Here is a 26,340-nt window from a genome sequence, read left to right on the forward strand (position 1 = left end):
CCACTTCTTCCCCTGTCCACTTCTTCTTCATCTTCCAAGTCTACCTGAGACATCACTTTCTCCTCCGCTACCACCACCCCAAACCCAAACGGGAGGGTCGGTGGTTCAGGGCTGCCCCAGTCCTCTGCCCTCCCCATCAGAGCACCTGCCCACTTGCTCACTCTCACATTGCCCTGTTTTGTCTCCTTGGGGGCACTTATCACTCGACTAAGGTGCTCTGCTTGCTTGTTGGTTGACACCCCCCACCACCACCGGCCCTGACATATTCACCGTGAATCCCCAGAGGCGACAAAGGTGTGTAACACATAGACGGCGCCGGGGGATGTCTGTTGAGCAGATCAATGGCAAACTATCCTGCCAGCCAGGGATGATCAACCCATCCGACAGATGAGAAACCCGAGGCTGGACGAGGCTCAGTATCAGTGGAAAGTGGTAGTTCAGGGAAAGAGCCCAGGCCAGTCTGACTACGACCAAAAGCCTCTCGGTTACTCATGTGGTCCCTTGGATGAGTCAACCTCACCGGGGAGCTTGTCAGAAGCGCAGAATCCCATCCCCACCCAGAGCACCTGAATCAGAAAAAGCATTTTAATAAGATCACGGGCGATTTGGGGGCATCTTAGACTTTGATTAACACTGCCATCGCATTAAAGGACAGGCTGTTGTGGGGTGGTGCTGGTGGTGGAGACTGGGAACCAGCCCAGGAGAGGGGTGGTGGTCCAATCGTGCTTTTTCCCAAAGGTAATGGGAGCCGTCTGAGGCTGAAAGGTCCCGGGCAGATTGGGGGATGCTGTGGGACATGGGCTGTGGACCCAGGTGCGGACCCCAGGGCCCTCTGGAAGCCCAACCCCGCCCACCTTCCGCCTCTGTTCCTCCTCCTCCTGCATCTTCAGCTGCAGCTTGCGCACCATGACCTGGCGCTTCCACTCGGGGATGGGCCGGCCCTGCTCGTCGTGCGTGGGGATGAGCGCCTCCACGTCGAGCTGCACGCCCGGCGCAGGGGTGGCAGGCGGCGCCGGCGCCACGCTGCCGTTGAGCAGTGGCTGGGACCCCGCGGCCGGCGGGGTGGGGCTCCGGGCCCGTGACGGTGCCGGCGAGGCCGGCGGCAGCGGCGAGTCGGGCTGCGGGGGGAGAAGCGGCGGGGCTGAGTGCCGGGTGGGCGGGGTCGAGGGGCTGGGGCGTCTGTCGCATCGCCTACCTGGGAGGCCGGCTGCCCACTGCCCGAGAACACCGTGGTCAGCCCCTTGCTCTGCGGCGTCGGCTTCAGACTCTTGCCCGCCTTGATCTCAGCCAGTAGCTCTGAGTTGTCGCCCGTCGGGGACATCATGTTGAAAGACTTGGTGCCTGCGCGGAGGCAGGAGAGGAGACGTTGGCCTGGTGTGAGGCCCGCGTCCCCGCCACCCCCTACCTGCCCTCCGCTGCCCCCTTCCCCAAGTCAGCGCAGGCCGGGGCCTTCCCTTGGGCTCAGAGGGCAGCTCTCCAGGTCCCGGGTCCCGCAGGCAGCTCTCTGGGACCCCAGAGGCGGGTCCTCAGCTGGCAGCCCGCGCAGCCCCTCCATCCTCCCGGCCCTACTCACGGGGTGTGGAGCCCCCGCCTGGAGGCCCCTGGGAGTTCATGATGGCTCCTGGGCCGGCCCTGGGGCCTCTAGCGTATATCTTCGCCCAGCCCAGCGCACTGACTGCCGAGCTCCAGAACACTACCTGGGGCCAGCCACCCGACCTTTGTCCCGGCTTCCCCGGCCCTGCCCCGCCAGGGTGGAGTCTCCCCCTGGCCACCTCTCTGCACCAGCAAACCCCAGCGACCCTTGGACTGAGTCACCTGGGGCTTCCATGGCTATAGACTCGGGACCCTGGATGCCAGAAGCCAGCCGGCCCCCTTCCCCCCACACACCCACAGACAGACACACGCGCAGACGCACTGGTTGCAAGCCCAGACGGAGCACACTTATGGCAAAGCGCAGCGCAGCTCTGGTGGACCCGGGGAAGCCGAGACCTTACTAAGGATACAGGGTCGGGGCACTCAGGACGAGGGGCCAGGCGGACGACATGCAAATGCGCGGCGCGGAGTTTGCATTTTCCGACGAGGCCGGCGGAGGTGAATGGAGTTGGGGGAGGGTTGTCTTTAGAGACTGAGGAAGGGGTCAGGGCTGGGTGAGGGGGAAAAAGGGGGCCAACAGCTTCTGGGTTCCCCGGGCTGGGGATCCCAGAGCGCGGTAGTGGGAGGGGAGAAAGGGAAAAGTGCCGGTGGGCGCCGGCTGCGGGCTCATTTCTTTAGGCAAAACCGTCTGCCCGGCACAGAATGCGGGTAGAACCTGTAGTGTCCAGGACCCCTCGCCTGCCGGCCCCTGGTCCCGTCCTTTCCTCAAGACCCCAGCCCGTCAGCCTGGCTTTTCCTGAGCGTGCCCTGTGTCCCGCCCCCGCGCCTCAGCCAGGAGCCGCCCACGCAGCTACTCACTCTTCCTGTGTCTCAGCACTCTCACTTCTAGGGGCCGAGAGGAGAGAAGTGACAGCGAAGTTAGGAGAGGGAGGGGGCTGGGGTGAGGCTAGGACATCACAGAGAGCAAGAGAGGGCCAGGGAGGACAGGAGGAGGGGAGATGCGCGGGGGCGGGCGGGGCGGGGTGGTGGTGGTGAGAGGAGGAACTTTCCGGTCCGTCTGACCCTGGCTCAGGCTGCTCTGGGGCTCCACAAGGGTGGTCCGCTCAGTTCCCAGCTTTGTTGGTGCCCCTGAGGACTGGGCTGGGCTGCCATTGGCCCTGGACCCCCTAGCAAGGGCCTCAATCTTGGCATTGGGATGGGATAGGGCACCCAGCCCAGGCTCTGCTGCGAAGGGCTGTCTGGAGAAGCCCAGAGTCTATTTTTCTTCTGTTCCTAGTTTCAGCCTTGCTCCAGGCTGCCACGGGAAGGCACTGACCTCAAAGCTGGGGGCCTTTCTGGACGCTCAGCTGACGGTGGACATGCTACCATGGGCTGTGGTCTGCAGGGGCTGCGGCTCCACAGGTACCCCAAGGAGCCCAGGCTGGCCCTACCCTGGACGCTACTGCAGCCTTGCATCCCTAGCCAGGGAAATGAAGCTTTGGATGCTACCAGTAAGCATGGTCCCCGAACCGAGTGGCTGCGTGAGGAGAGCAGCTTGGCCACCCCCTGCCGGGCTGGAATGGAAGCATCAGCACCCAGATACCACCTCCTGGGCCTTCCAGGAGCCCCGGCGTGCAGGAGACTGTCCCGCATTTCAGAAGAGAAGCCCAGGAATCCTGGTCACCAGTCTAGCTCTTAAAAAAGGATGCTCGGGGATTCACCAGGAGGGGGAGGGCAGAGTATGACGGGTTACTGGCCTTGACCCTATAGCCAGGCCCGGGGCCGTAGCTAGCTTGGGAGAACAAGGGAAAGCAGCCAGGAGTGGAAGAGTGACTCAGGATAGATGTGGGGCAGGAAGAAGGTTGGCCAGCAACCCTGCCTCCTTGAAGCTAATTCTACTTCTCTGAGTTGCCCTCTAGCACCACCAGCTCATCAGAAACAGCAGCCACCAGAGCTGGGAGGCCTTCCCTACTGGGTGGAAGGCAGGGCCAGAGAGGGAAGGGGACTTGCCCCAGGTCACACAGCCCTGTCCTGCTCTGGCAGGACCTAAAGCAACCCCAAGCCTCCCCTTAGGGTCAAGTCCTCATTGGGGTGGGGCTGCAGAAAGATCAAAGAGCAAAAGAGGAAGCACCAGGGCAGTAGCAGCTGCCCGGGGCGGTGGCGGGAGGGGGGGGTCTTGGTTTCCCTCCCCCTTCAGGGCTAGCGCCGCCCCCCACCCCTCAACCCGCCCCTACTCACTGCCAGTAGACGAGGAGGAGCGACGTTGCCCGCAGCCAGGGCCAGAGCCCTCGAAGGGCAGAGGAGGAGCGGGCGGCGGCGAGCTCAGGGCCTCGGGCAGGGGCGGCGGCGGCGGGGGCGGCGGGGGCAGCTCCCTGGACGTCTTGGGGTCCGCGCCGCAGCCGTTGTGCACGTGGTTCCCGGGGAGCAGCGCCGCCTGCGGGGGAGCGGAGGGGCCAGCGAGTGAGACGCGGGCGGCCCGGCCGGGTCCCGGGCGGCCTGCGGGTGCGGGCTGGCGGGCACGCACCTCCTCGCTGTGCGCCATGCCCGGGCGCGCGGCCAGCGGCTCCCCGGGGTAGCGGCCCAGCTGGCGGTAGTAGTCCCCCGTGCTGGGCTGCTTGCTGAAGGCGCGGGGCTTGCGGCTGGAGTCCTGCCTCCGCAGCCCGTTGCGGCCGTCGCGGGAGCTCAGCTGCGGGAAGACAGCGGGCGAAGTGAGCTTCAGGCACTTGTCTTTTCCGCCTCCCACATCCCTCTCCCCGCCTCCCCAACTCTTAACCTTCCGGGGGCTCGTGGCCAGCCGCGGTCCCAGACCCTCCTGTTCTCAGAGCGGGGATGGGGCGAGGGTCCTGCGGGCCTCGGTGAAAGGGCACTCTCGGTCGGCCCCACAGGGAGGGGCTCTGGGCGCGGGCCAAGGGGCGCAGGGGCCCCCACTGTGGCTAGAAGGGGCGGGCCGAGGGGCGGGGTGGCCCAGCCCAAACGCCAGGGGGAGCTGGAGAAGGGGTAGCTCCCAGCTTAGGCAGCGCTAAGGCCTCAGCCGTACCCCACTCCCGGCGACCAGACGGTCCCACGCGAAACCAAGGCTTCGCGCAACACTCCTTTGCGGGAGTTCCGCCCCGAGGAAGTCCACTGCTTGCCCAGGGCCCTCAGTCGCCCGGCCCCGGCCTGGGGCTGCTCCTACCTGCGACCGTGCTGGTGGCCCCCGCTGTGCACCTGGCAGCGGGGGCGGCATGGACTCGACACCTGCGCTACCTGATCCTTCCTCTCAGGTTACAGCCCAGCCCGCCCGCCCGCGCCTATGAGCGCCTGAGAGCTCTGTCGGCCTGACATCACCCAGGGCCTGCCAATCCCGGGCCGAAACCCCCAGCAGCCGGGAATGCCACGGGGGCGCCCCCTGCTCTGCCAACACCTGGCTGCTGCGCCGCGCCTACCCCACAGGCCAGATGTGGCCCCACCCCCCTGCGCCTCTCTCCCTCCGTTCTGGGCTGAGCACCCAAGGCTTCATCCCCCCACTCACCCCCTCCATCCGCCAGAGACAGAAATTTGCGCCTCACCATGGGCAGTGGAGCCCCCCACGTCTGGCCCCCCGGGTTCCGGGTCACGCCCCCGCCCTTTCCCTCCCGCATCTGGAAACCATCGCCGGCTGCGTAAGGGACACCGACACCCGCGCCCAAGCCTCAGGTTTCAGGGGCGGCAGGCCGGGCTCGGGTGACAGCGCGGGCCGCCCACTCCGTCGCATCTGCCCCCCACTAAGCCCAGCCCGGGAAGAAAGACAGGAGGCGCAGGGGCCAAAGGCCAAGTCACCTGGCAGGGGCCGTCCCCTGCCCCACCCCCAGTCCGAGCGTCCCCACGGTGGCCCCGGACCCTCCAAGCCCCACCCGGCCGGGCTCACGTTGCAAGGAAACGCGACACCGCGGGATTTGTTTTCTGGGCCAGCCTGCCCCCTCGGCGCCCCCTGCATCCCCGAGGCGCGGACGCCGCGACCCTGCTCCTGCCCGCGGTCCGGAAAAAGCCGGGGAGTGGGGGGGGGCGCGGGGCACACAAAGGGCCCTTGTGGAGCGGCCCAGCGCCTGCCGCCGGGCACGCACACAACGGGAGAGGCACGGCACCTCGCAGTCCTGGTGTTCTGGCTCAGGGGAGGGGCCGCCTCTCCTGTGGCTTGGGGCAGGGCCCACACGCCTGGCCTGCAAAGTCCGCTGGCCCTAGGCCCCCTGCAGGCCTCTCCTGGGCCACCTTCACCTTCTGGAGATGAAAGAGGAACCCACTGAGAGCCTGGTCTGAGGTAGCAAGAAGACCTGCAGTGGAGCTGTGTCCTCCCCTTCCCCCAGCCGGTGGCCCTGCGATGTGGGTCACCTGTGGGAACTGTGTACTGAGCTCGGCCCTGGGGCAGCCTGCCTTGGGCTCGAGAGAGAACTACAAGGTCAGGGTTCCCACAGGACCCTAGGGGGGCTCAGGCTGCCCTCCCCTGCGGCCTCAGACCAGCCTCCCTCTGTCCTTTTGACTAGAACCCCAGGGCTTCCTCTGGGCCTCCTTGCCCAGGACTCTCAGAGCTGTGCAGACCAGCCCTCTGCCCCCTCCCCTGCTCCAAAGCCTCGGCCAGGAACCCACAGGCCCTGCATCCGGGCACCCCACACTCAAAGTGCCCGCACCGGCTTCGGCCCCTTCTTACAAGCCTGCTTCTCCCAGGGCGCCCATCTCAGGACTGGCTTGTCTACCCACCTGGGAGCTGAAGCCCCAAACTGGGGAGCCAGCCTCCATGTTACCCCCGCGTCCAGCCCCCAATGCTGAGAGGGTGCTGAGCCCTGCGGGTGCCCCCTCCCCTGGCCTCCACCCTCCTCCCAGCCCTCACCTTCACACTGCCTGCATCTCCCACCTGCAGACACTCCCTTGGGACCCTCTCTCCACCTGAGCCCGGAGCTGGGCGCGAGTACGCCTGTGGAGGAGCAGTTTGCACATGTGCTCTGCCGACTCCATGAGCTCCCTGCCACCTGTGCAAGAGGTGGTGAGGACCCAGCTCCCGGGGAGGCATGGCTATCTGGGTATGTGTTCCTTCCCCCCGCCCTGCCCCCCAAGTCCCCAGAGGGTGCTGGCTTTGTCTTCCTCATCTCTCTGTCCCCAGTGCTCAGCCCTGAGCCGCCATGGGGCTGACCGGAAGCTTTGACTCCTGAACAGGCCATTGGACCAGGGACCACCTCCCCCCGCCCCCGCCGCCCGCCCTGTACCCAGGAGCCGGGCCACCTGTTGGCCTCTGCTGCCCCCCCATCAGCCCACTCCCGGGGCCGGAGGGCAGGCAGGTTGGGGAGGGTTCACTACCTCCTTCTTGAAGGCCTCGGTCTCCACATGGCGGAGTTTGTTCTTCGTCTGCGTGTAGATGTCAGCTGCTTGTAGCCCCGCGGGGGGCTTGGGAGCTGGGTAGCCTGGCGGGGGTGGGGGCATCTGGGTGCCTGGGGGTGAGAATGGTGGAGCGAAGCTGGGTGGTGGCGGTGGTGCTTTGGGTCTCTCCATCCTGCTCCGGGGCAGGCCCGGCTCTGGGCTCAGCATGTCCATGTAGCTCTGTATGTCTGCAGCTCTCGTGCTGGGAAGCCCTGGCACAGAGGGAAGGCTGGGTTTGGGAGTTTGCAAAGAGGCTGCCCCCAGGCCCAAGACCCCCTCCTGCCCGGAAACAACGTGCCACGGGAGTAGGCAGGCTCCAGGTGCAGCCTGACACGGCCCCACCGTGGGCCCCGCAGGGCCGGGCCCACCTTCGCCCTGGCCCTGCCCACCTGCAGCCCTGCACTCGTTGGGGAAAGGCCTGTGCTCAGGTTTGAGCGGAACTGGCAGGAGGCCGCGGGCTCCAAGACAGGGCTGCGGAGCACAGCCACCTGGAGGGTGGAGGGGTGGCTCCTCGGGGCAGATGTGGCCGGGCAGGCGGCGCGGTACCAACGGCCACACCGCATCTTTGCAGGGGGCCCCAGCAGCTCTGCAGGCCACCACCTGGCGGCGTAAAGCCGGCATCGCAGGTGGACAGACACCTAAGCTCAGGGCGTGGTCAGCATGTGTGAGCATGTGTGCCTGGCTTCTGCCTGAGTGTGCATTCGTGTATGTTCCTGAATGTGTGTACGTGCTTCTTTGTACTTATTTTTATTTTTATTTTTTTTGCGGTACGCGGGCCTCTCCCTGCCATGGCCTCTCCCGTTGCGGAGCACAGGCTCCGGATGCGCAGGCCCAGCAGCCATGGCTCACGGGCCTAGCCGCTCCGCGGCACGTGGGATCCTCCCGGACCGGGGCATGAACCCGTGTCCCCTGCATCGGCAGGCGGACTCTCAACCACTGCGCCACCAGGGAAGCCCTTCTTTGTACTTGTGAATGTGTTTGCATTGGTCTGTGGACCTGGGGTGCATGAGTGCACACATGTAGCGTAGGTGTCTGTAAGGTTCTGTACGTGTGGTTGTGCATTCACACCTGTATGCTGTGTGTACACGTGTAGGTGTGCACTCTTGAGTGTGGGTAGGTGTGTGTAGCGTCTGGGGAACATTGTGTGTGCGTGTGTGTGAGGACACTGAATTGAGTGTGGGTAGGTGTGTGTAGCGTCTGGGGAACATTGTGTGTGCGTGTGAGTGACGACACTGAACTGCGTGCGGGCTGCTTGCGGCTTTTGTTGGCGGGAGGGTACCTGTGGATGTACAGGCATGTCTGTGATGGACACCCACAAGCGTGAGTGTCACCTGTCCTCCCCAGAACCAGCCCTCCTGGTGACCTGGGCAGCCTCCAGTGTCAGCTGCGGGCAGAGTGGGCTCAGGGATGGTCCTCAGGGCGCAGTGGTCTGGCTCCAGTTGGCTCTCCCTCCCCCCTCTCCCCAGGCCCACTCACCACGTGGGGGGCGCCGGCCCTTGATGCTGGAGTGGCCGGAGGAGCAGGACCCGTAGTTGGACAGGGTGCTGGCCGGCGAGCTGAGGTCAAAGTTTGGTGGCTGGACCGACGTGGTGGTGTTGGGTGAGGACATGCCCGAGTCAGGCTGCTTGGTCTCCAGGTCAGCGGATGGATCCCGTGACAGCACACGGTGCTCCACGCTCTGAGCGGGAGAGGGGGCTGTGAGGGCAACCCCGCTCCAAAGGCCAGCGCACCCTGGGCCAGGGTCCTGCTCAGGCACACCCTCGCTGTGTGACCTCGGTCAAGCCACTTCCCTCTCTGGGCTCCCTTCCCCATCATCTCTCAGGTTCTTCCCAGGCTAAGATTCAAACCCACCCCCGCAGTGGCAGGACCACGGATTCCTGGAAAACTCCCAGCCCTGGCTGGTCTCTGCTCAGGGGGGTTGAGAGGCTCTGCTCAGAAGAGAGGGAGGACGCTGGGCTGGACCCCAAGTGAGGGCGGCCACGGCACCAGCCTTACTCCTTTCTCATCAATGGGCAGAGGGCCAGGCTCCAGCGTGGCGAGGAGGCACCGGCGCTGCTGCAGCGGGTGGGAGCATTTGCAGTAGCTGGGGATAGGGGAGGGGTGCACGGCACCTCCAACGTGCAGGAAAGACTGAACTCCCGACCTGGCCAGCAACCACCCTGTCTCTCCTTGCCGGACTGGGACGAATCCCAACATGAGCCTAGCCCCTGTCTCCTGATGGGGTCTTTGGGGAAAGGATGGGGCCTGGGGTGGCCCAGCTGAGCTGGGGGGGCAACCTGAGCTCAGCCATCCCCCACCACTGCCCCTCCCCTGCCCACAGGCCTGACCCTCCCTCCAGGGAGCGGGCTGGGGTGGGGGCCCTGCTTACGTTGCCCATGCTGGCCCTGCTGCCGGCAAGGCTGCGGCTCGCTTGCTGGCTGCCTCCGGCCCAGGCCAGCTCCTCCCTGCCTGAGAACTGTCACAGGTCCCCCGGGAACGGGAGGCCGGCCTGGCACCAGGTAACGGCTGGTAAGCGGCCATGCTCATTGGCCCCGTAATTAGGGGCTCTGCGGGAGTGTTTGCCTTTTCTGGGCCAGTATCCTCCATGGCTTGAACCGTCACTGCCGCAGCTGGGCCCGCCTTGTGAGGGGGCCAGGTCCTCCACACTCCACCCAGTTCGGGGGGGCCAGGCCCTGCTGCCTTAACCCCTGAGACAAGGGGAGCCATAGGAGCTGGGCTTGGGGAGGGCAGCCTGAACATGCTCTTTGCTTGGCTGGCTGAGGTGGGTACTTGCCCAGCCCTGACAAAGGTTAGGGGCAAAGGCTTTGCAGCCTTGGGGGACGGCTTCAAATTTCATCTCCTCCACTTACTAGCTACATGACCTTTCCATCACTTGTCCTCTCTGTCTGTACCTGAGTTTCTTCATCTGTAAGTGGGTATAACAGCACTGCCTGCCCCATTATGTTATAACAAAGATTTTAAAAGTTAGTGAAGTACCAGGGCGTGGTAGCCAGTAAACGCCATATGTGTCAGCTGTTAGTACTAATTCGCTGTGAAGATGAACTGAGATTACATCGTAAAGCACTAGGCAGGGTAGGGTACCTTACCGGGGTCAGAATTCAAGGAGTGGTGCTTGTTTGCTCATTGCCTGAAGCTAAAGCCTCCATCAGGGGGCGCCAGAGGGCGCTGGGGCTCTGTGGACCACTACTTTCTCCGGACGGCCCTTTCTGGGGGGAGTTTTTCCTTGGGGCCGGATGCCATCTCTGACCCCTGGGCCTTGCTGTGCTCTGGAGTCCCCAGAACCAGGGTGCCCCCATATGCTCGACGACAGGGCAGACAATGCTCTGGGTAGGGGGTCATCGGCCTTCTCTCCTCCAGCCTCATTCCGCAGCCCCTCTCGTGGCCAGGCTGCCCCCCTTCTGAAGATGCCTGTGAAGCCAGCCCTCTTTCCTCCCTCCTGCGCCAAAGCAGACGTTGCACCAGAGGAGCCAGAGCCCAGGACTGGGAGCCACCCACATCTGCGCTCAAGTCCCAGTGGGTTCCTTCGTGGCTTTGTAACCATAATAAAATAATCTGAAAACACTAACACAGGTTTTCAATTATGAAGTAGCCACGCAGTGAGCAAACATACAGAGTAGTGGTGAAGAGCGGTAGCTCCAGGCCCGGACACCAGGGCTCCACCATTTAATGATTGGGTGATTGGGTCTCCCCAAGACTCAGTTTACTCACCTGTGAAATGGGGATACGAGCACTCCCTACCTCAGAGTGTGGTGGTGAGAGTTAAAGGAGCTAGTTAATACCTGTGGGCAGGTGAATGCACTTTACTGTTCCCACTGGTGTGTAAGTGTCGTTGTTTCTCCGAGCCTTGGTTCTCATCAGGACGAGGCTGGTCCTCCTTCCCTCGATATTTCTGCCCGCACACCCTCACTCCCCAATGGTCAGTGGTTCTGGCCTGAGAGGTCACGTGGGGTAGTGGTCTAGGGCACTTACTCCTGTGACCCTGGGCAAGGGGCCTCACTTCCCTGAACCTCAGCTTCCTCAGTGGTAAAAAGGGTAACAACACCTACCCCTACGGGGAGGTGGGGGCAAGCTGTGGGGGGAAATGCAGTAACGCGGGGGAGCAGCGCCCGGGGCGTACCAGGTTCTCCACGGTGCGCAGGTAGCGGGTGCAGTGGCTGTGGCCGTTGTAGTCCGCGAGGTCGGCGGCCGTGTACCCGTCTCGGTCGCGGACGTCCAGCTCCGCGCCGTTCACTACCAGGATCTGGCAGCACTGCAGGGGCGCGCAGTGAGGACCCCCGGCCGACAGCCGGGACCCCGGCGCTTGGGCAGCGCTGTGCTGAGAGCGCGGCGCCAGCAGAGGGCGCCCGCCCCTCCCGCGCTCGCCCGGCCTCCCGGCCACGCCCCCGGCCCGCCCTCACCTCCAGCTCCCCGTTCTCGGCGGCGTCATGCAGCGGGGTCCCGCCCCACAGGTCGGCCGAGATCTCGCCGCCGTGCAGCAGGAGCCAGCTGAGCACTTTGGCGTGACCGCGGCTCGCCGCGAAATGCATGGCCGTGGCGCCGTCCTTGTCCTGCTCCGACAGGCTTACGTCGGTGCAGCTCACCTGGGGGGGAGGGGACGGAGCACAGAGGGGCGGGGGCTGGGCGCCAGGCCCCTCTTGGCCCCGCCCCCATCCCGTACAGGCCCCGCCTCTCCCAGGCCCCAACCCGACCTGTCCCCGAGCTCACCAGCCACACGATGACCGGGCTGTGGCCCATCTGCGCCGCGGCGTGCAGCGGGGTCATGCCGTCGTGGGCGCTCAGGTGCGGGTCCGCGCCGCACTCCTGCACCAGGTACTGCGTCACCTCCAGGTGGCCCTCCTGGCACGCCAGGTACAGGGGCGTGGCACCGTTCTTGGTTTGGGCATTCACTCCCCTGCGGAAGGCGCAGCACCCACCGCGGGCTCTCAGTGCCCGTCCCCCTCCAAAGCTTTCTTCACCCCTCACCCGCTTCTGGGGAGGTCTGGAGGGCTGGGAGGGTGGGTTGGAGAAAAACCTAGTGGCTGGACCCGGCTGCCCAACTCCCTCTGGACTCAGTCTCGTGCCAGCCTCCCTGGGTGTGGGAGGGGCCCTCTGGCTTGCTCCCCACCTCCCCCCGGCAGCCTTCTTTCTGCAATGCACATTTGACTGAGCTAGTCTCTGCCCTCAGTAAATAGCCCACCTTTTTACCAAGGTCTACAGGGATGCGGTGACCTGGCCTCCCCCTACCTTTTCAGCCACACTGACCCACAGTCAGTGTGCGTCCTCACACCTGCTGTCGGACCTCTGTACCTTTGATCATGTCCCCCCTCTGTCTGGAATGCCCGTCCCGTCTCTCTTGAAGACTCGGTACAGATCCCTCCTTCATGAGGCCTGCCCTGATTTCTCCAGCAGAACAGGCCTTTCCCACCTCTGTGCCTCATACTCTGCCCTGGGCTCACTCCATGGGCCACCTGTCATGCTCGATCATAACTTATTTTGGCCTCTGCCACCCCCAGAAGACTGAATTCCCAGAAGGCAGAGTGGTAGTGTCACCAGGTAAAACACAAGATGCCCAGTTACGATCTGAATTTCAGATAAACAACAAATAATTTTCTAGTGTAAGTCTACCCCCAATGTGGCATGGGATGTGCATACACTAAACCATTATTCGTTGTTTATCTGAAATTAAAATTCAGTGGAATATTCTGGTTGTGGTTGTCATCAGCCTGGCAACACGACGGGTGCCGCCGTCCACTGAGCACCTCCCCTGCGCTACGACACTAGCACACAGGTCCTCACTGCATGTCCTAACTTAGGTCCTACTGTCATCCCTATTTTGCAGTGGGACAATTGAGGCCCAGGGGCTGTGACTTGCCAAAGGTCACACAGCTGGTAAGTGGCACCGGAGCACAATCCGTCGTGTGATGCAGGCCCGGAGGCACAGCAGGTACGAAGGGAGCGAGGAGAGGGATTGGGGGAAGGGCCATTCCATGTCTTCACTCCCTCAGCCTTCCCTCGGGCCTAGCTTGCAGCTGTCACTGCCCCCCATCCCTGCTCCCCAGCTCCCACAGAAGGGTCCTAACTGGGGAATCAGTCCCATGAAGTAGAGTGCTGCTGGGAAATAGGGAAGCTAAGCTGTCCCTGCCACTGGCTCAGCCTCAGTTTTTCTGACTTCACAATGTGTGTGGATGCCAGGATGCAGTTACCAGATCCAGACACTAGGTGGAGCCACAATCTAGGCCCAGGCAGAGGAGCTCGCAGCGGGTCTGGGACACAGAGGGTGCGGGGTAGGGAGTCGGAGCTGAGTCCCTCTGGGCTGGATCAGCCCTCTGGGCCCCAGGAAGCGCAGTTCTTCGTCCGACTTCATATCCTCCCACCCACCCGCCTCTCCCATCTATTTGCTCACGACCTCGATCACACGCTCCACCCCCACCACCCACGCCCTCCCTCCCTCATCTAAGTGTCAGCCGCGTGTACGGTAACGTGGGCACCAGGCCACCCACTCCTCCTCCATCTGCCCCCTCACCCACCCTCTTGTCAGCCACCCACGACTCGGCCCCTCGCTCTCACACACCCCTCGGACCCTCCCGTCTGACCTCTCCCTGTCCCTAAAACCCCATCCCTTTCCACTTGCCTGACCCCTGACCCCTGACCCCAGGAGGCTTGCAGCGCCCACCAGGCACGCAGCCCCAGCTCACTTCGTCCTCCTGACGTGGGAACAGCCCCTCCTCAGGCACAGAGCTGCCACTTCGGGGCTGACACCGAGTCTGGGACGGTGCCCGGCTGCCTGCCAATACCCCACCCGTGCCGGGGGCGCAGTGGTACTGCGCACAGAGGCAGACAGGGTCACGCCCACACGCCGCACCTCAGGAACGCGCTGGCTCTCGGCCACCGGCCTCCACGCCCCGGGGCCAGCACTGCCCCGCTCCCACTTTCACAAGCTGGTGCGTCAGGAACGGCCCGTTTAATATTTCATGACCGACACTCGATGGCCTGAATTATTCACCCCGTAACCAAGGCGCAGCGAGTGCTGGGGTCCTGGGGCTTGGAGACTGGAGGGGCCACCACCCAGGGCCCACCGGGCTGTCTCGGGGGAGGCCGGAGGCAGTGTACGCAGCTCAGGGCGCCGGATCTGCCGGCAGCCCTGTTCTCCCAGTCCACCCCGCCTGGCTGGGGTCCATGACCCACGGGTGCCCAGCCAGCCTGAGGAGGTCTCAGAAGGTCTGATAAGATGGCACAGAGCAGGGGCCGGGCAGGAGGGGGAAGCTGTGCTCACAGCCTCCTGCCAGGCCCCTGGCTGACAACCCCAGCTGGCGTCCCTGGTACGGAGGGAGCGCTCGGTAACCCATACGGGAGTCACAGCCCCCAGCCTGGGAGACCCCAGAATACGGGGCAGATTTGCTGATGAGCCGGGGTGGGAAAGGGGGTCCTGGTCTTGTTCCTTTCTTCTGTGTCGACCTGGAGGCAAGAAGAATGGGCACCCTCATACGCACTGGGGTAAACTCTAAAAATATGGAGGAGGGACTTCCTTGGCGGTCCAGGGGTTAAGACTCCATGCTTCCAATGCAGGGAGTGCAGGTTCAATCCCTGGTTGGGGAACTAAGATCCCATATGCTGTGCAGCGTGGCCAAAAGATAAAAAACATATATATATATATATATACACACACACAGGAACAAAGTAAATTAATGAATTTCGTCCTTTTTTTTCTTTTTTTTTGGCAGCGCTTGTGGGATCCTAGTTCCCTGACCAGGGATCGAACCCGGGCCCTGGCTGTGAAAGCGCCAAGTCCTAACCACTGGACCGCCAGGCAATTCCCAACACTAGTCTTTAAATTAATGAATTTAGATGGAGAGAGAGTGAATTTATATAGTAGTAGAGATGACGATAACGGATAACAATGACAGTGGGTACCATCTACTGAACAAACTGCTCTGTGCCAAGCACTGGGATGCGCGAAGTACACATGGTCTCTATCTACTCCTCCTAAAGACCTTACCCGGTAGGTGTCAGAATCGTTCCCCTTTTACAGATGAGGAAACTGAGGCACAGAGGGCTAGGATCCCTTGAGAGGCAGAGGGGGACCCAGTGTGAGAAGGACCTGGCGTGTGTGCCACCCACAAGTGGTGTCTCGCCTCCCATCTCTGTTCACAAAGCCGTCCACGCGTGGGGATAATGATCGTTGCTGAGACACGCTTGCAGAGCCCTCAGCAAGGCCTGGCGCCGTCGCTGTATTTTAGGATCCCTCCTCCCTGTGCCTCTGTGGGAGCACTGCTGACCTGGGGTGTCCAGGCCCCGACAAGCATGGGTCAGGCCGGGCAGCATTTCTGCTGCGGAGTCGCTGCCTAGAGCAGAGGGATGGGGTCTCGGGAGACCTCTGGCCTCAGGACCCGCCCGGCTCCAACACATCGAGTTCTAGCCATAGTGACGCCATGGGTGACCGGTCCAGCCCCAGCCCCTACTCTTGGCCCTGGCCTCCACCCACCACCCCAACTCTGTGGCTCACTGTGCAGGGCCCCGGGGCGTTCTCTAGCACCGCCCCCAGCCTCAGTTTCCACATATGGCAAATGGGCATCACAGCGGTTGCCTCTCCAAGCCTCTTGCGAGAGACAGAAGAGGAATCTTTGAAAATTGCAAGGTTCCTCCCAGGGAAAGCAGGGCTTGGCTTCCTGGTACCACTGCCACAGCCTGACCCGCCAGCCCCCTCACCCGTCCCTTCCACGCTACCGGCCTCGAGACTGACGTGGCCACGCCCTAACAGGCGCCCCTCACCCCACCGAACACCTGCTCCTCTTGGCTACGGACAAGCACACACCAGGCCTTCTCAGCCTCCCTTGATGGGCCCTCGACCCTTGCCCAATCTCCAAATGTTGGGGTGCCCCAGGACCTCCTTTCTAAACACACTCTGCCCCTGGTGAGGTCATCTACTTCCCAGGGGTATAGGTCACCTGTCCCCAGTGCCGCTCACCCCCAGCTTGGACCTGGAGCACCTGCGGCCCCTGCACCAGCTCACAGCTCACTCAGCCAGCTGGGCATTGAGCAGCTTCTTGAATTTTACTTGCCTTTTTTTTTTTAAATTAAAAAAACTTTTTGGGGCTTCCCTGGTGGCGCAGTGGTTGAGAGTCCGCCTACCAATGCCCAGTTCGGGAAGATCCCACATGCCGCGGAGCAGCTGGGCCCGTGAGCCATGGCCGCTGAGCCTGTGCGTCCAGAGCCTGTGCTCCGCAACGGGAGAGGCCACAACAGTGAGAGGCCCGCGTACCGCAAAAAACAAAAAAACTTTTTGACCATGCCACCCAGCTTTCGGGGTCTTAGTTCCCCGACCAGGGATCGACCTGCGCCCTTGGCAGTGAAAGCAAGGCGTCCTAACCACTGGACCGCCAGGGAATTTCCCCTTTACCTGCCTTTACATGGAGCAAATCTCTCCACACTCTCCCTCAAACTACCTTCCCCCCTTACTGTCCCCATTTCAGTGAAGGACACCAGGCCACCCTCCCCTGAGTCTTGGGCAACACTGGACCCTTGAGTTTTTACAAGTCTGCGTCTCCCTAGCAACCATCACATAATGATACTTTTCTTCCTCTTGGGAACAAAGATGATATGGACAAACTGTAACTATTAAGCAAGTCGCCCTGATGACACAAAAGAAACATGGAGTGCTTGTAAAGGTTTGATAGAAATCTCCGTCCAAGATTGCTGCCACCTTACTGTGACCGTTGCCGCTAGGAACAAGGAGCGATCTGCCCACAGAAGCAGACTCCGGTCAAAGAACAGCATTTCCAGTGGCCCTCCCCACTGGCAATCATTTCTGCCCCAAGGGAGGTCTGGCAGGGGACGATCTCCACAAGGATTAGATCTGGCTGTGAGGTGAGTCCGCCCTGAACAAAGACTCGGAGCCTTTGGCGTTTCTACCTCCCTTATCCTCTAATCACGCCTCCTGACTTATTTGAAATGAACCCAAATGAGGCCTGGCCCAGTGAAGCAATGCAGCCCTGATTTGAGGAAGATTCTAGAACAGCCAGCTTTACCCCCAATCCATCAGCCAGCCTGGACTATCCCCAGAAGCCTTCACTCTGGTCTGCAATTCTCCCAGCCTTCCAGGCCCTCCTGGCTCGCGATGAGGCCAAGCGGGACCCCCCCTCAGGCCTCTGCCCTGGCCAGTTCCACCTGCAACGCTCCCAGGCCAGGTCTTGGCATGGCTGGTCCTCTCCCATTCAGCTCTCACCTCCTCAGTGGGGCCTTCCTGGACCCCCTCAATTTAAAGAAACCCCCCAACCACTTCCTACGAATACCCCGTTTCACTTCCTAGCACTTGTCCCCTTTGAATTGCCTTGGCACTTTTTTTATGCATTCCAGGGACACACATCACGAGGCTGCCACACGCCAGGGCGGGGCAGAGCTTGAAAACAGTGGAGACCTGCCCCCTCAAGCTTGGTTCCACCAGGGCTGCCGGACACACCCCGACACACTGGAAAATAAGCAAGAACGTCTCTGCGTGCACACGTGCCCTTGACCTGGCTCCTTCTTTGCCCCTGGGAGCCCCCCGAGTTGTCTCCATGAAGTCGTGAGGACTCACTACATCCCTAACGCTAGCGGGGCTGGGCACTTAGGGTACATGTGGATGCTAATCGTTGACTGGATAAATGTGGGAGTGAGCGAGACGGACAGCCAGGCCCGGAGCTCTGTGATGCCTCCTCGCACGTGGCCTCAGCTGGTCCGTTTGCCAGGCGGGCCCTGGGAGGCCCAGAAGGGAGTTCTGTCTGAGGTCACGGGCAGTGAGCTGCTTGCAGGGCCGGACAAGACCCAGGGATCCCAGACTCCTCAGTCCTTCAGTGAGTATTTACTGAGTATCAGGCACTGGGCATACAGGATGTGGAAGAAGAGATGTTCTCATTGCCCGGGGAGACAGACGGTAAGAGGATGTGCTGAGATGCACAGAAAGTAATGCCAGGTAATGAGGAGGGTGCGGTGTGGGGGAAAGGAGGCGGGAGAGGAAGCCTGGGAGGGAGGGCGTGTGTCTTCTTGGGGCAGGTGCTGATCTGAAGGAGGCCTGGGGCCGGCCTTACTGAGAAGCCGAGAGGGAGCAAAGCCTTGAAGGGGAGGAGGGAGCGGCTGTGGGCTCTCTGGGGAAGAGAGTGAGGCAGTGGGAATGGCCAGTAGAAAGGCCAAAGGTCGGAGGGCAGGAGCAACAGGAAGCCCAGGAGGTAGCATGGAGGAGGTGGAGGTCAGGTACGGGGCTGCCAGAGCGAGGAGGGCCTCTGGGCTGCCGTGAGGAAGCAGCTTTCCCTGTGCGTGAGAGAGAAGCCTGTGGCCGGTCTGGGGATCTGACTTGTGGTCTCCAAGGTGGGCACAGCCAGACAGGAAGCGGGCAGGGGGAGGGCAGAGAGGCCAGCTGGGGCCCCAGTGACATGACAGGCTTGGACCAGGAGTCACCGGTGGAGCTGAAGGCTGTCCCCACTGAGAGGGGCCTCTCGTGACCCCACCAGGCCCTCCTTTCTCAGAGCCTCCACCTGGGTTAGGGTGCCGGTGTGGCCCCCCGGCCCTGCCGCCCGGAACACCGACAAGTGCCCGGCGGGGAGGGCAGCCCAGGCCCAGGCCTTCTAAGGGGGAGCGGAGCCATGGGCCTGGGGCTCCCTAGGTGAGCAGCTAAGGTTTCCTGTTCAAGGCAGGGGCTGCCTGAACCCTTCCAGCTGGACGGGGCCCCAGGAGGAGCCAGGCTCCATGAAGCTTGGCAGTAAGGAAGGAAAAGGGGGCCACCCAGGTGAACTTGAAAAGGCCCTCAGAGGTGAGCGCCTGGCCCAGGAATGGGAGACGGACCCAGAGAGGAGGTGCAGTTTGGCCAAGGCCACACAGGGAGCTGGTGGGACCCCGGGTGGTCAGTTAGCCTCTCGGAGACACCATTTCTGTATCTGCAGCACCGTGAGGCAGGGACATTTGTCTGTTTGGTTCACCGATGTATCCCTGACACTTGGAATATTGCCTGGCCCAGAGCAGGTGCTCAAGAAACATTAGTTAGATGAGTCAATCTGTAAAATGGGCTGATTACAGAGCTACTGCCTAGTAGCAGGTGAGGCTCAGACTACTGCTTGGTGTCAGACCCCTAGGAGGCATTCAGCAGGTGGGAGCGGGTCCGAAAGCTTTGCGCAGACTGGTTTTCCAGCTCTCTATGACTGGTAGACCACGGTGGGCCCTGCCCCCAGCCCTCCCCAGCCTCAGTGCTCAGGCCTAAGGGTCCCAGCTGAGCCCAGGGCTCCCCTCTGCTTACTGAGGCCCCCAGCAAGCACATGGTCGAGGCGTGAGATGGTTCCTGGGCCCCAGGACCCTGCTGGCAGGATGGTCAGGAGCTCTGAGGGCTACCTGCTCCTGTCCCTTCTGAGCCCCAAATGGGGACGTGGACTCGTGGCTCTGCTCCACCAGCCACTAGTGCCCCTGGCCAGGAGGGCTGACCCTCCTGACTCTACCTCCCTCAGACCCAGGGCCTGAAACAGCCCCAGCCCAGCTCCTGCCAGCCCCGTGTTTCTAGCTGAAGGACTCTTTTCCCCAGGGGGCTCAGAGGGAGGGTCCCATGGGGCAGCAGCCCCTGAGGTCACGGTGGCAATTCCTCTGCCTCTGGGAAGACTTGCCCAGTGGACTGGGAGAGACTGGAGGAGGGGTGAGTGGGTACAGGCCGTTCCTGCGGTCCTTTCTAATTCCCCAAGGTGCCGCCCAGCATTAGCTGGGCCCTCCCCCGAGGCCGCCCAGCCCTCCTGCGCCTCTGTAGCTTGTCATGGCCGTGGCTCATGGCTGCCCACAGCCTCCCGGGCAGGATCGGGTTTCCCACCGGTAGGAGCTCTCCCTCCATCACCTGCCGCCAGGGAGAGCTGAGCCCTTGTGAATAATTCACAGTGTTTCACAGCAGGCCAGGGAGGCTCAGGAGAGCAGGGCAACGGAGGCCTCTAACGCTAGCTGCCTGGGTCCCCTGACTGCACCCTGTGGCCTGGGGCAGCCTGCACCTGTGCCCCTCCCCAGCTCCCAGCCCTGGGGTCCCCCGCCTTGGAGGGCATGAGTCTCTACTTCCGAGTTAGGGTGTGGGCACTGGCCCCCAAAGCCCCCCGCCAGCAGGCCCTACCTCAATGCCCAGCACCCCCTCCTGCCTGAGCCCAGCCTGGCAATCACACAAAAGTGCCTCCTTATCAGCCAGGTCACGCGTCGTCACTGTGGGAATGGAGCCCCAGGCCTCTGTCCGCTTCCCTGAGATTCATGGGGGGCTGGCGGCCACAGAGCTGGTGCCAGGGCCCAATCACGGCCAGCACCACAGCCTGGCCTGGGAGCACCAGGGTCCCCCGGGCCCTGAGCCTTCGAGGGTGTCCCCAGCACAGCCAGAGGCTTCCTAAGGCTGGAACCCCAGCCCATGGAGGCTCATCGTAGGCCCCAGACTTCTCAGGGAGGAGGGGCTCAGGGGCCAGGCTGGGGCTTCACCCCTGCCCCCCACCAGCACTTCCCGGGGCGGGGCAGAGCCCCCTCAGTTCACACCATTGGAGCTAAGTTGGCATGGCCACCAGCCTGACTTCCTGGGGCCCATCATGCGTGATGGGGGAGGCCGGCGGGTGCGAGAGGAGGCTGCCTCTCTCCTCTTAGGGCCCCAGTGTCCTCCGTGATAAGTGATAAGTGAGGGGGTGGTGTCAGAACCACCTGGGTGGGGGGTGGGGACATGCACAGGGGCAGCGCCCCAGCCCCTACCTGGGGAGCCTATGTCGAGTCTGCGACCAGACCCCCAGGGTGCTGATGGCTGCAGGTTGGGAGCCTGCACTCGAGGGTGTTTGGGGCCTCCTCCTTGAAATCCCACTGATTTGGGTGTGACCCAGACCTTAGCTCGTCCAGGAGCAGAGGGTTCACGCCAGAGTGGTGCCCAGTGGCCTCTGGCAGGGATGGCTGTGAGGAGACCCCCGGCTGGTCTCGCACGAATCAAACCAGGGAACCCCTTGCTTAGCAAGAATGAGCCAGGCTCAGCCGTCCTGGCCCGGCCTGGGGGCTTTGAGCTGCTCTGTATCCACACCGGCATGCCTGCACCCAAGGGGCTGCCAGACGCAGCCACCCTGCCAGCGGGCCACGGGGCCAGGCTGGCCTCCTGCTGCTCCCTGGTGCCCAGTGGCCGGGCAGGCACCCTTAGGAGTGGAGCCAGGGGTAAGGACAGACCCTCCCGCCCTGTGACTGCTCTCCTCCTGAGGCTGGGTCCTCTGTCACCACTTATTTCCCAGGTACCCCCTTGAACTGACGAAGGTCACCAGGCAGAGCCCCAGGGCCACTGATGTCCCACTCCCTCAGACAGGGTCTGGGTGGCTTTCCCCCAGGACCCCTGCCTCCCTCTGGGTGCACCTGGCTCCCTCCCTCCCCCAGGACCCCGTCCCCACGACTCCCGTGCTCTTCAGTGAACCCCATTCTTCTGCACACCCCATCCCACCCTGGGGCGTGCCCAGCCCACTGCTCAGCTGCGTTCTCAGACCAGCCGCTCTCCTCGCGAGGGCCGGGGAGCTTCGGGAGCCCCATCCCCCTGGCGAGTGGGAATGAGCTGACCGGCCACAGGAGAGGACAAGCTGCCCTCTGACAGGCGGGGGCTGAGGACCCAGGAGGCAGGGTGGGGGTCTGGCAGGGGGCGTCTCCCATCACTGCTGGGTAACTGACGTGGCTCCCCCTCCTTCTTGACTGGGGGTCGAGGAGACGCGCTTCACCCCTACGTCCCACTTAGGACAGTCTTGCAGATTAGCACAGGTCAGAGCCGGAGAGCCGCCTGCTGCAGGCTGGAAGCACCCTGGAGACGCACAAGGGCTCTGCGTGCACAGCCGCTGCGGCTCGAGTGCAGCTCGTACCGGGGGAGTGTCTGCTTGCAGGGCTCTGGGGCCTGCGTCTGCCCACCAGGAGGGGAGAACTTTCAGCTTCGGTGGGAGCTGTCTCTGGCCAGGCCCCTGGCCACGGGGATGGCCCAGAAGCACTAATTCCCCCGGCGTGCTGGAGGGGCAGGGCCGACTACAGGCACCCCCCCAGAGCCCTGGCCCGCCCCACCCAGAGGCCCCCTGAAGCGGAGGGTCCTTACTCAGGGTGGTGGCCGACGAGGAGCCTCAGGGAGGGGAAGTCTCCTTTGGCGGCGGCGTAGTGAAGAGGCAGGGCGCCTGTGTCTGTGGCCACGGTGGGGTCCCCACCGCCGTGGCGCAGCAGCCAGTTCACCACCTCGGGGTGGCCGAAGCGGGCAGCCAGGTGCAGGACTGTAGCACCAGAGTTGTCTCTGTCCTGTGGGAGGGGAGCCCGTCAGTCCTAAGGCCTGGCCTGCCCCGCCCCCGCTCGGACCGCGTCCTGCACCCCACCAGCCCCTGGGGCGGTTCTGTCCTCAGGCACCTGACTGGCCCTCTCTGAAGCTCAGTCCATAGCACGACGCCATCCATGCTGGGCTTTCTGAGGCCCGCAGGGCACGCTGTCATCGCCCCAGCAGGAGCACCTGCCTGTCACCCAGGTGCTCAGGGGACACCTGAGGGAGCCGCTGGGCCAGGGAGAGTGGGCCGTTGGGCCCTGCTGTCAGGGGTCGGGGGAGCAGCCCCTGCGCCCAACCCCTGCCTCCTCCCTCTCTTCGTCCCCAGGTCTCACAAGGGGAGAGGCCTCCGGGTTGACGCATGTCCAACGACCCAACCTCAGTGCAGAGAACTGCCCCACCACCAGCGGACTCCCTGCTCCCAGCCCCCCGCCCCGAACAGGCTATGTCCTTGCCGCTGGCTACTGGTGGGCAGGGCCGGGGCAGTCAGCCAGTGGTGGTACGTGTGGGACAGAGGCAGCCCCTGGGAAGGGCTTGGGCAAGACCCCCCCCAGGCACCCCAAAGGGGCTGACGGTTTAGGCCCAGGAGTGTTGAATGCGTCTTCCGTGAACACCCAGGTATGCGTGTCTCTTGCGGGAGGGGGTTGGCAAATGCTGCTTATGTGACCTGCAGGCCAAGACGGACAGACACCCAGAAGGCTGGACTCAGAGGCTGGGAGTTTGGGACAGTGGGCACCGGTTCTAGAACAGAATGAGCGCCCAGCACTAAGCACGTGGGGGGACGGAGAGGTGGGCAGGGAGCTGGGCAGGGGCTCGGGGAAGGGGGTGGGGCAGCCGTGGACCTCCGCCCCCGCCCCGAGAGAGGGCATTTGGGAACAGGTGTGGCTGAGGCAGGGGGTGCTGGAGAGACCCTGAGCTTAAGGAAGGTGAATCTCAGTAGCATGAGAACCTCTGAAGCTCCTCTAAGAAATGCAGGGAAAAGAGGGGACAGAGGGAACAGGGCCCAGGGGCACGACGGGGAGGTCACAGTTAGGGGCTACGGGGTGGGGGGCAAACAGACCGGCTGTTGGGCAAGAAGAGAGGCAGGGAGGAAGGGGGGGCAGAGAAAACAGTCCAGAGGAAGCGGAGGACGATGCTGAGACTCCTCTGTGTGTGGAATGCCTGGGGAAGACCAGAGACAGGTGCAGTCTGTCCTCCTGAGCCCAGGGGACAAGGCTGGCTAGGGGTGACCCAGACAGGCCCATAGTGAAGTATGCCCTGCGCCCCAGCTCTTGAGAAAGGCCCTCACTTCCCACTGGCCTTGGGGATTGTGGGTCTGAGGCTCCAGGGGGTCCTGATGGCTCTGGGCCTCTGGGTGAGGGTGGCAGTAGGGAGAGAATCACAGGCCTCTGACCTGTCTCCAAGCTTCAACAGCAACGTAGGCCCCAGGAGCCTGTCTCCAATCTCCAACAGCTACGTAGGCCCCAGGAGCCTCACGTGCTATGGCCCGTACCCTAAAGCTGCTTATCTCCCTGAGCTGAGCAGGGCCCCGGATCTAGGTCATCCTCCCCCTACACACACACTTCGCCCCCAGCACCCAAGCCCGCTGGGGCAAGAGGGTGGGAGACTTGATAAGCCGGGCACAAGGCCGCCTGCTCCTTGTGCTGGGGAGGCTTCTGGCCAAGGTCGGACACCGGGATCGGGAAGGCATGCCACCTCCCAAAAGAGTGGGCAGGGACCATGTGCCAGGAACTCCTGATAACAGAGCTAGCCCAGAGATAAGGGGCCAGGCCATCTCCCAGGAAGGGTGGGATGGGAGGCCTGGCCATCCTGAGGCCAGGAGGTGGGGGGATGGGGTCTGGGCACCGCCAGGACACAGCCAGCCAGCTCAGAGTCGGCCCTGCTTCCTCTCCTTCTGTATCCAGTTAACACAGTGGTCCTTGTAAGTGGGAAATCAGTTCTGTTCCTCCCTCCACTGGCTTTGCCCTACAACCACAGTATCGGGCAAATTCCTAACGCCAGCCTATGAGACCCTCTGGGACCCGGCCCTGCGGTTTTCTCCCTCCCTCACCCCGCTGCAAACATGCTCGCCTCCCTGCCGTCCCTGCTACAGGACAAGATGCGTCCCCCTCAGGGCTTTGTACTCCCTGCTCCTTGGGCTTGGAGTTCTCTGGTCATCACCTGGCCACTTCCCTCCCATCAGCCGAGACTCCCTTCAGAGGTCACTCCACGGAGGGGCCTTCCCTGGCCACCTTGCCCACGCAGCTCCCGTCGCTCCCCACCACGTGGCCTAGCAGTACCTGGCGTTACCTGATTTACTTTCTAGACTGTGTGCTTGCTGTTCACTGCCCCCGTGGACTGGCGGCTCCCGGAGATCAGGGGCGCACCTGAATCCCCGGGCCTGGAACCTGCTGGATGCTCTGCGTCCAGCAGGATTCAGCAGGAGAGCTACACGTGAGGGCCTGAGCTGCCTTCTCCAGATCAGGAGAGGCCAGGTTGGCTAACACCAGCCTGGTGGCCATTGACTGAGACCCACTGGGGTCTCAGGGCAGGAAGACTCGGGCTGGGCTGAAGCAGCTGGGAGGCCAGAAGGTGCCGATGTCCTGGGATCAGCTCAGGTCCTTGGGAGGCCCCCCCCATTACCAGCCTCCACCCTCCCCTCGCCTTAGGGGCACACGCACCTCAGCCTGGGGTGGGCTGTAGGATTTTGTGCAAACCGCCCCCACCCCACCCCGGCCCCCTGCCACTTCCCAGACCTGATCCTGGAGGACATGGGCTTCTGACTCCAGGCCCTTTGTCCCCCTCCCCTGCCCACTCTCCAGGACTCCCTGGATCACTGTGTTTCCCCCACCCCCCAGTTGAGCCCCATTCCATTCTGGTTTCCTATCACCCAGATGCTCTTCTAGGCAGTGGCCAGGGCTTGCCAGGGCATCTGCCCGGGTACTCTCAACCCGGGGAGCCCACCCCGCCCCAAGCCCTCTGGAGGGAGCTCCCAAGCCCACCCCCCCTTAAGACCCGAGGGCTCCAGACCAGAACTCTCTCCTGGGGAGAAAGCCCCCCCGGGTGCCCCGTGCGCGGCGCGGACTCACCTGCACTCTGCAGCCGCCCTGAGAGAGCAGCCACATCAGGCAGCTGAGGTGGCCGGTGGCGGCGGCGTCGTGGGCCGGCGTGGCGCCGTTGCGCGCGCTGGCCGCTGCGGGCAGACCGGCCTCCTCCACCAGGAAGCGCAGACAATGCAGCTTGCCGGCGCGGGCCGCGTGGTGCACTGGCAGCGCGTCCAGCGGGTCGCGCAGCGAGGGCCCCAGCAGGCGGGCGGCGTGCAGGGACCTCAGCACGTCCAGGTCGCCCTGGCGCGCCGCCTGAAGCGTCCGCTCCAGGGCCATGGTGCCGCCCGCGGCGCCGCGACCCGGGGCTCAGCGCGGCTCCCGGGGCGCCATGCGTCTGTCCTCGGGCACCGGGAGAGCCCGCGGCGCGACCGTCGGGGCCTGCGAGTGGGGAGGCGGAGCGGCTGCCGGCCCGGCCTCGGCCCCGCGCTGCCTCGCCCGCTCCGCTCCGCCTCCGCCGCGCTCTGGGGCTGGGGGCCCCCGCGGCGCCCAGCCTAAGCCTCGGGCCCGCCCCCCGCGCCGCCTCCGCCCGGCCCCGCCCGCCGCGGTCCGAGTCCCCCGCCCGCCCGCCAGCCGCAGCAGCGCCGAGGGCCGGACTCCGGTGACAGAGGCGGTGCGCCCAGGGACTTCTCTCCATATTTACCTCCGGTCGAAAAGCAGACCCCGGGACTTCCCTTGCTCGTACAGTGGTCAAGAATCGGCGCTCCCAATGCGTGGGGCGCGGGTTCGATCCCTACTCGGAGAAATAAGATCCCACAGGCCGCGCCGTGCAGCCAAAATATTAAAAAAAAAAAAGCAGACCCCGGTGATCAGAGCCGTCCATGCGCTGGCGGGCAGAGCCCACAGACGAACTGATTCATCCACTCAGTGCCAGTTCCTAGGCGCTGGGGGACACGAGCCAGCAAACGATGACCGCAGTTCCAGAGAGTGACAAGTGTGATCAGAGCAGGAAAACGGGGACTTAGTAAGTTATAGGGGCTACGTGGGCAGTCGGGGAAAGGGGAGGTGCGGTGGGCTGGGCTTTATTCAAAGGTGCGTACGTAGGCGCATTCCAGGCGTGCG

The 26,340-nt window shown here is 63.5% G+C and overlaps 1 protein-coding gene across 4 annotated transcripts in view; it reads right to left on the bottom strand.

The window, feature by feature from the left end:
- Positions 1-25,725, bottom strand: part of ESPN (espin) — a 31,585-nt gene extending 5,860 nt beyond the window's left edge. The window contains exons 1-12 of one of the 4 annotated variants that reach the window (XM_060142836.1): positions 25,264-25,725; positions 21,986-22,179; positions 11,644-11,830; positions 11,337-11,519; positions 11,057-11,188; positions 8,416-8,617; positions 6,880-7,151; positions 4,097-4,258; positions 3,811-4,006; positions 2,452-2,478; positions 1,196-1,341; positions 855-1,118 (exon numbers count right to left, since the gene is read on the bottom strand). In XM_060142836.1, the coding sequence (XP_059998819.1) occupies positions 855-1,118; positions 1,196-1,341; positions 2,452-2,478; positions 3,811-4,006; positions 4,097-4,258; positions 6,880-7,151; positions 8,416-8,617; positions 11,057-11,188; positions 11,337-11,519; positions 11,644-11,830; positions 21,986-22,179; positions 25,264-25,557 (2,259 nt within the window). In that variant the 5' untranslated portion in view covers positions 25,558-25,725. Of the gene's footprint in view, positions 1-571; positions 1,119-1,195; positions 1,342-2,451; positions 2,479-3,810; positions 4,259-6,879; positions 7,152-8,415; positions 8,618-11,056; positions 11,189-11,336; positions 11,520-11,643; positions 11,831-21,985; positions 22,180-25,263 lie in introns of those variants that run through there. The other 3 variants (XM_060142838.1, XM_060142837.1, XM_060142835.1) reach the window with 3 other exon arrangements.
- Between the last annotated feature and the right edge of the window lie 615 nt (positions 25,726-26,340).

Source organism: Lagenorhynchus albirostris, chromosome 2 (genome assembly GCF_949774975.1).
Source record: "Lagenorhynchus albirostris chromosome 2, mLagAlb1.1, whole genome shotgun sequence".
NCBI classification, from domain to species: domain Eukaryota; kingdom Metazoa; phylum Chordata; class Mammalia; order Artiodactyla; family Delphinidae; genus Lagenorhynchus; species Lagenorhynchus albirostris.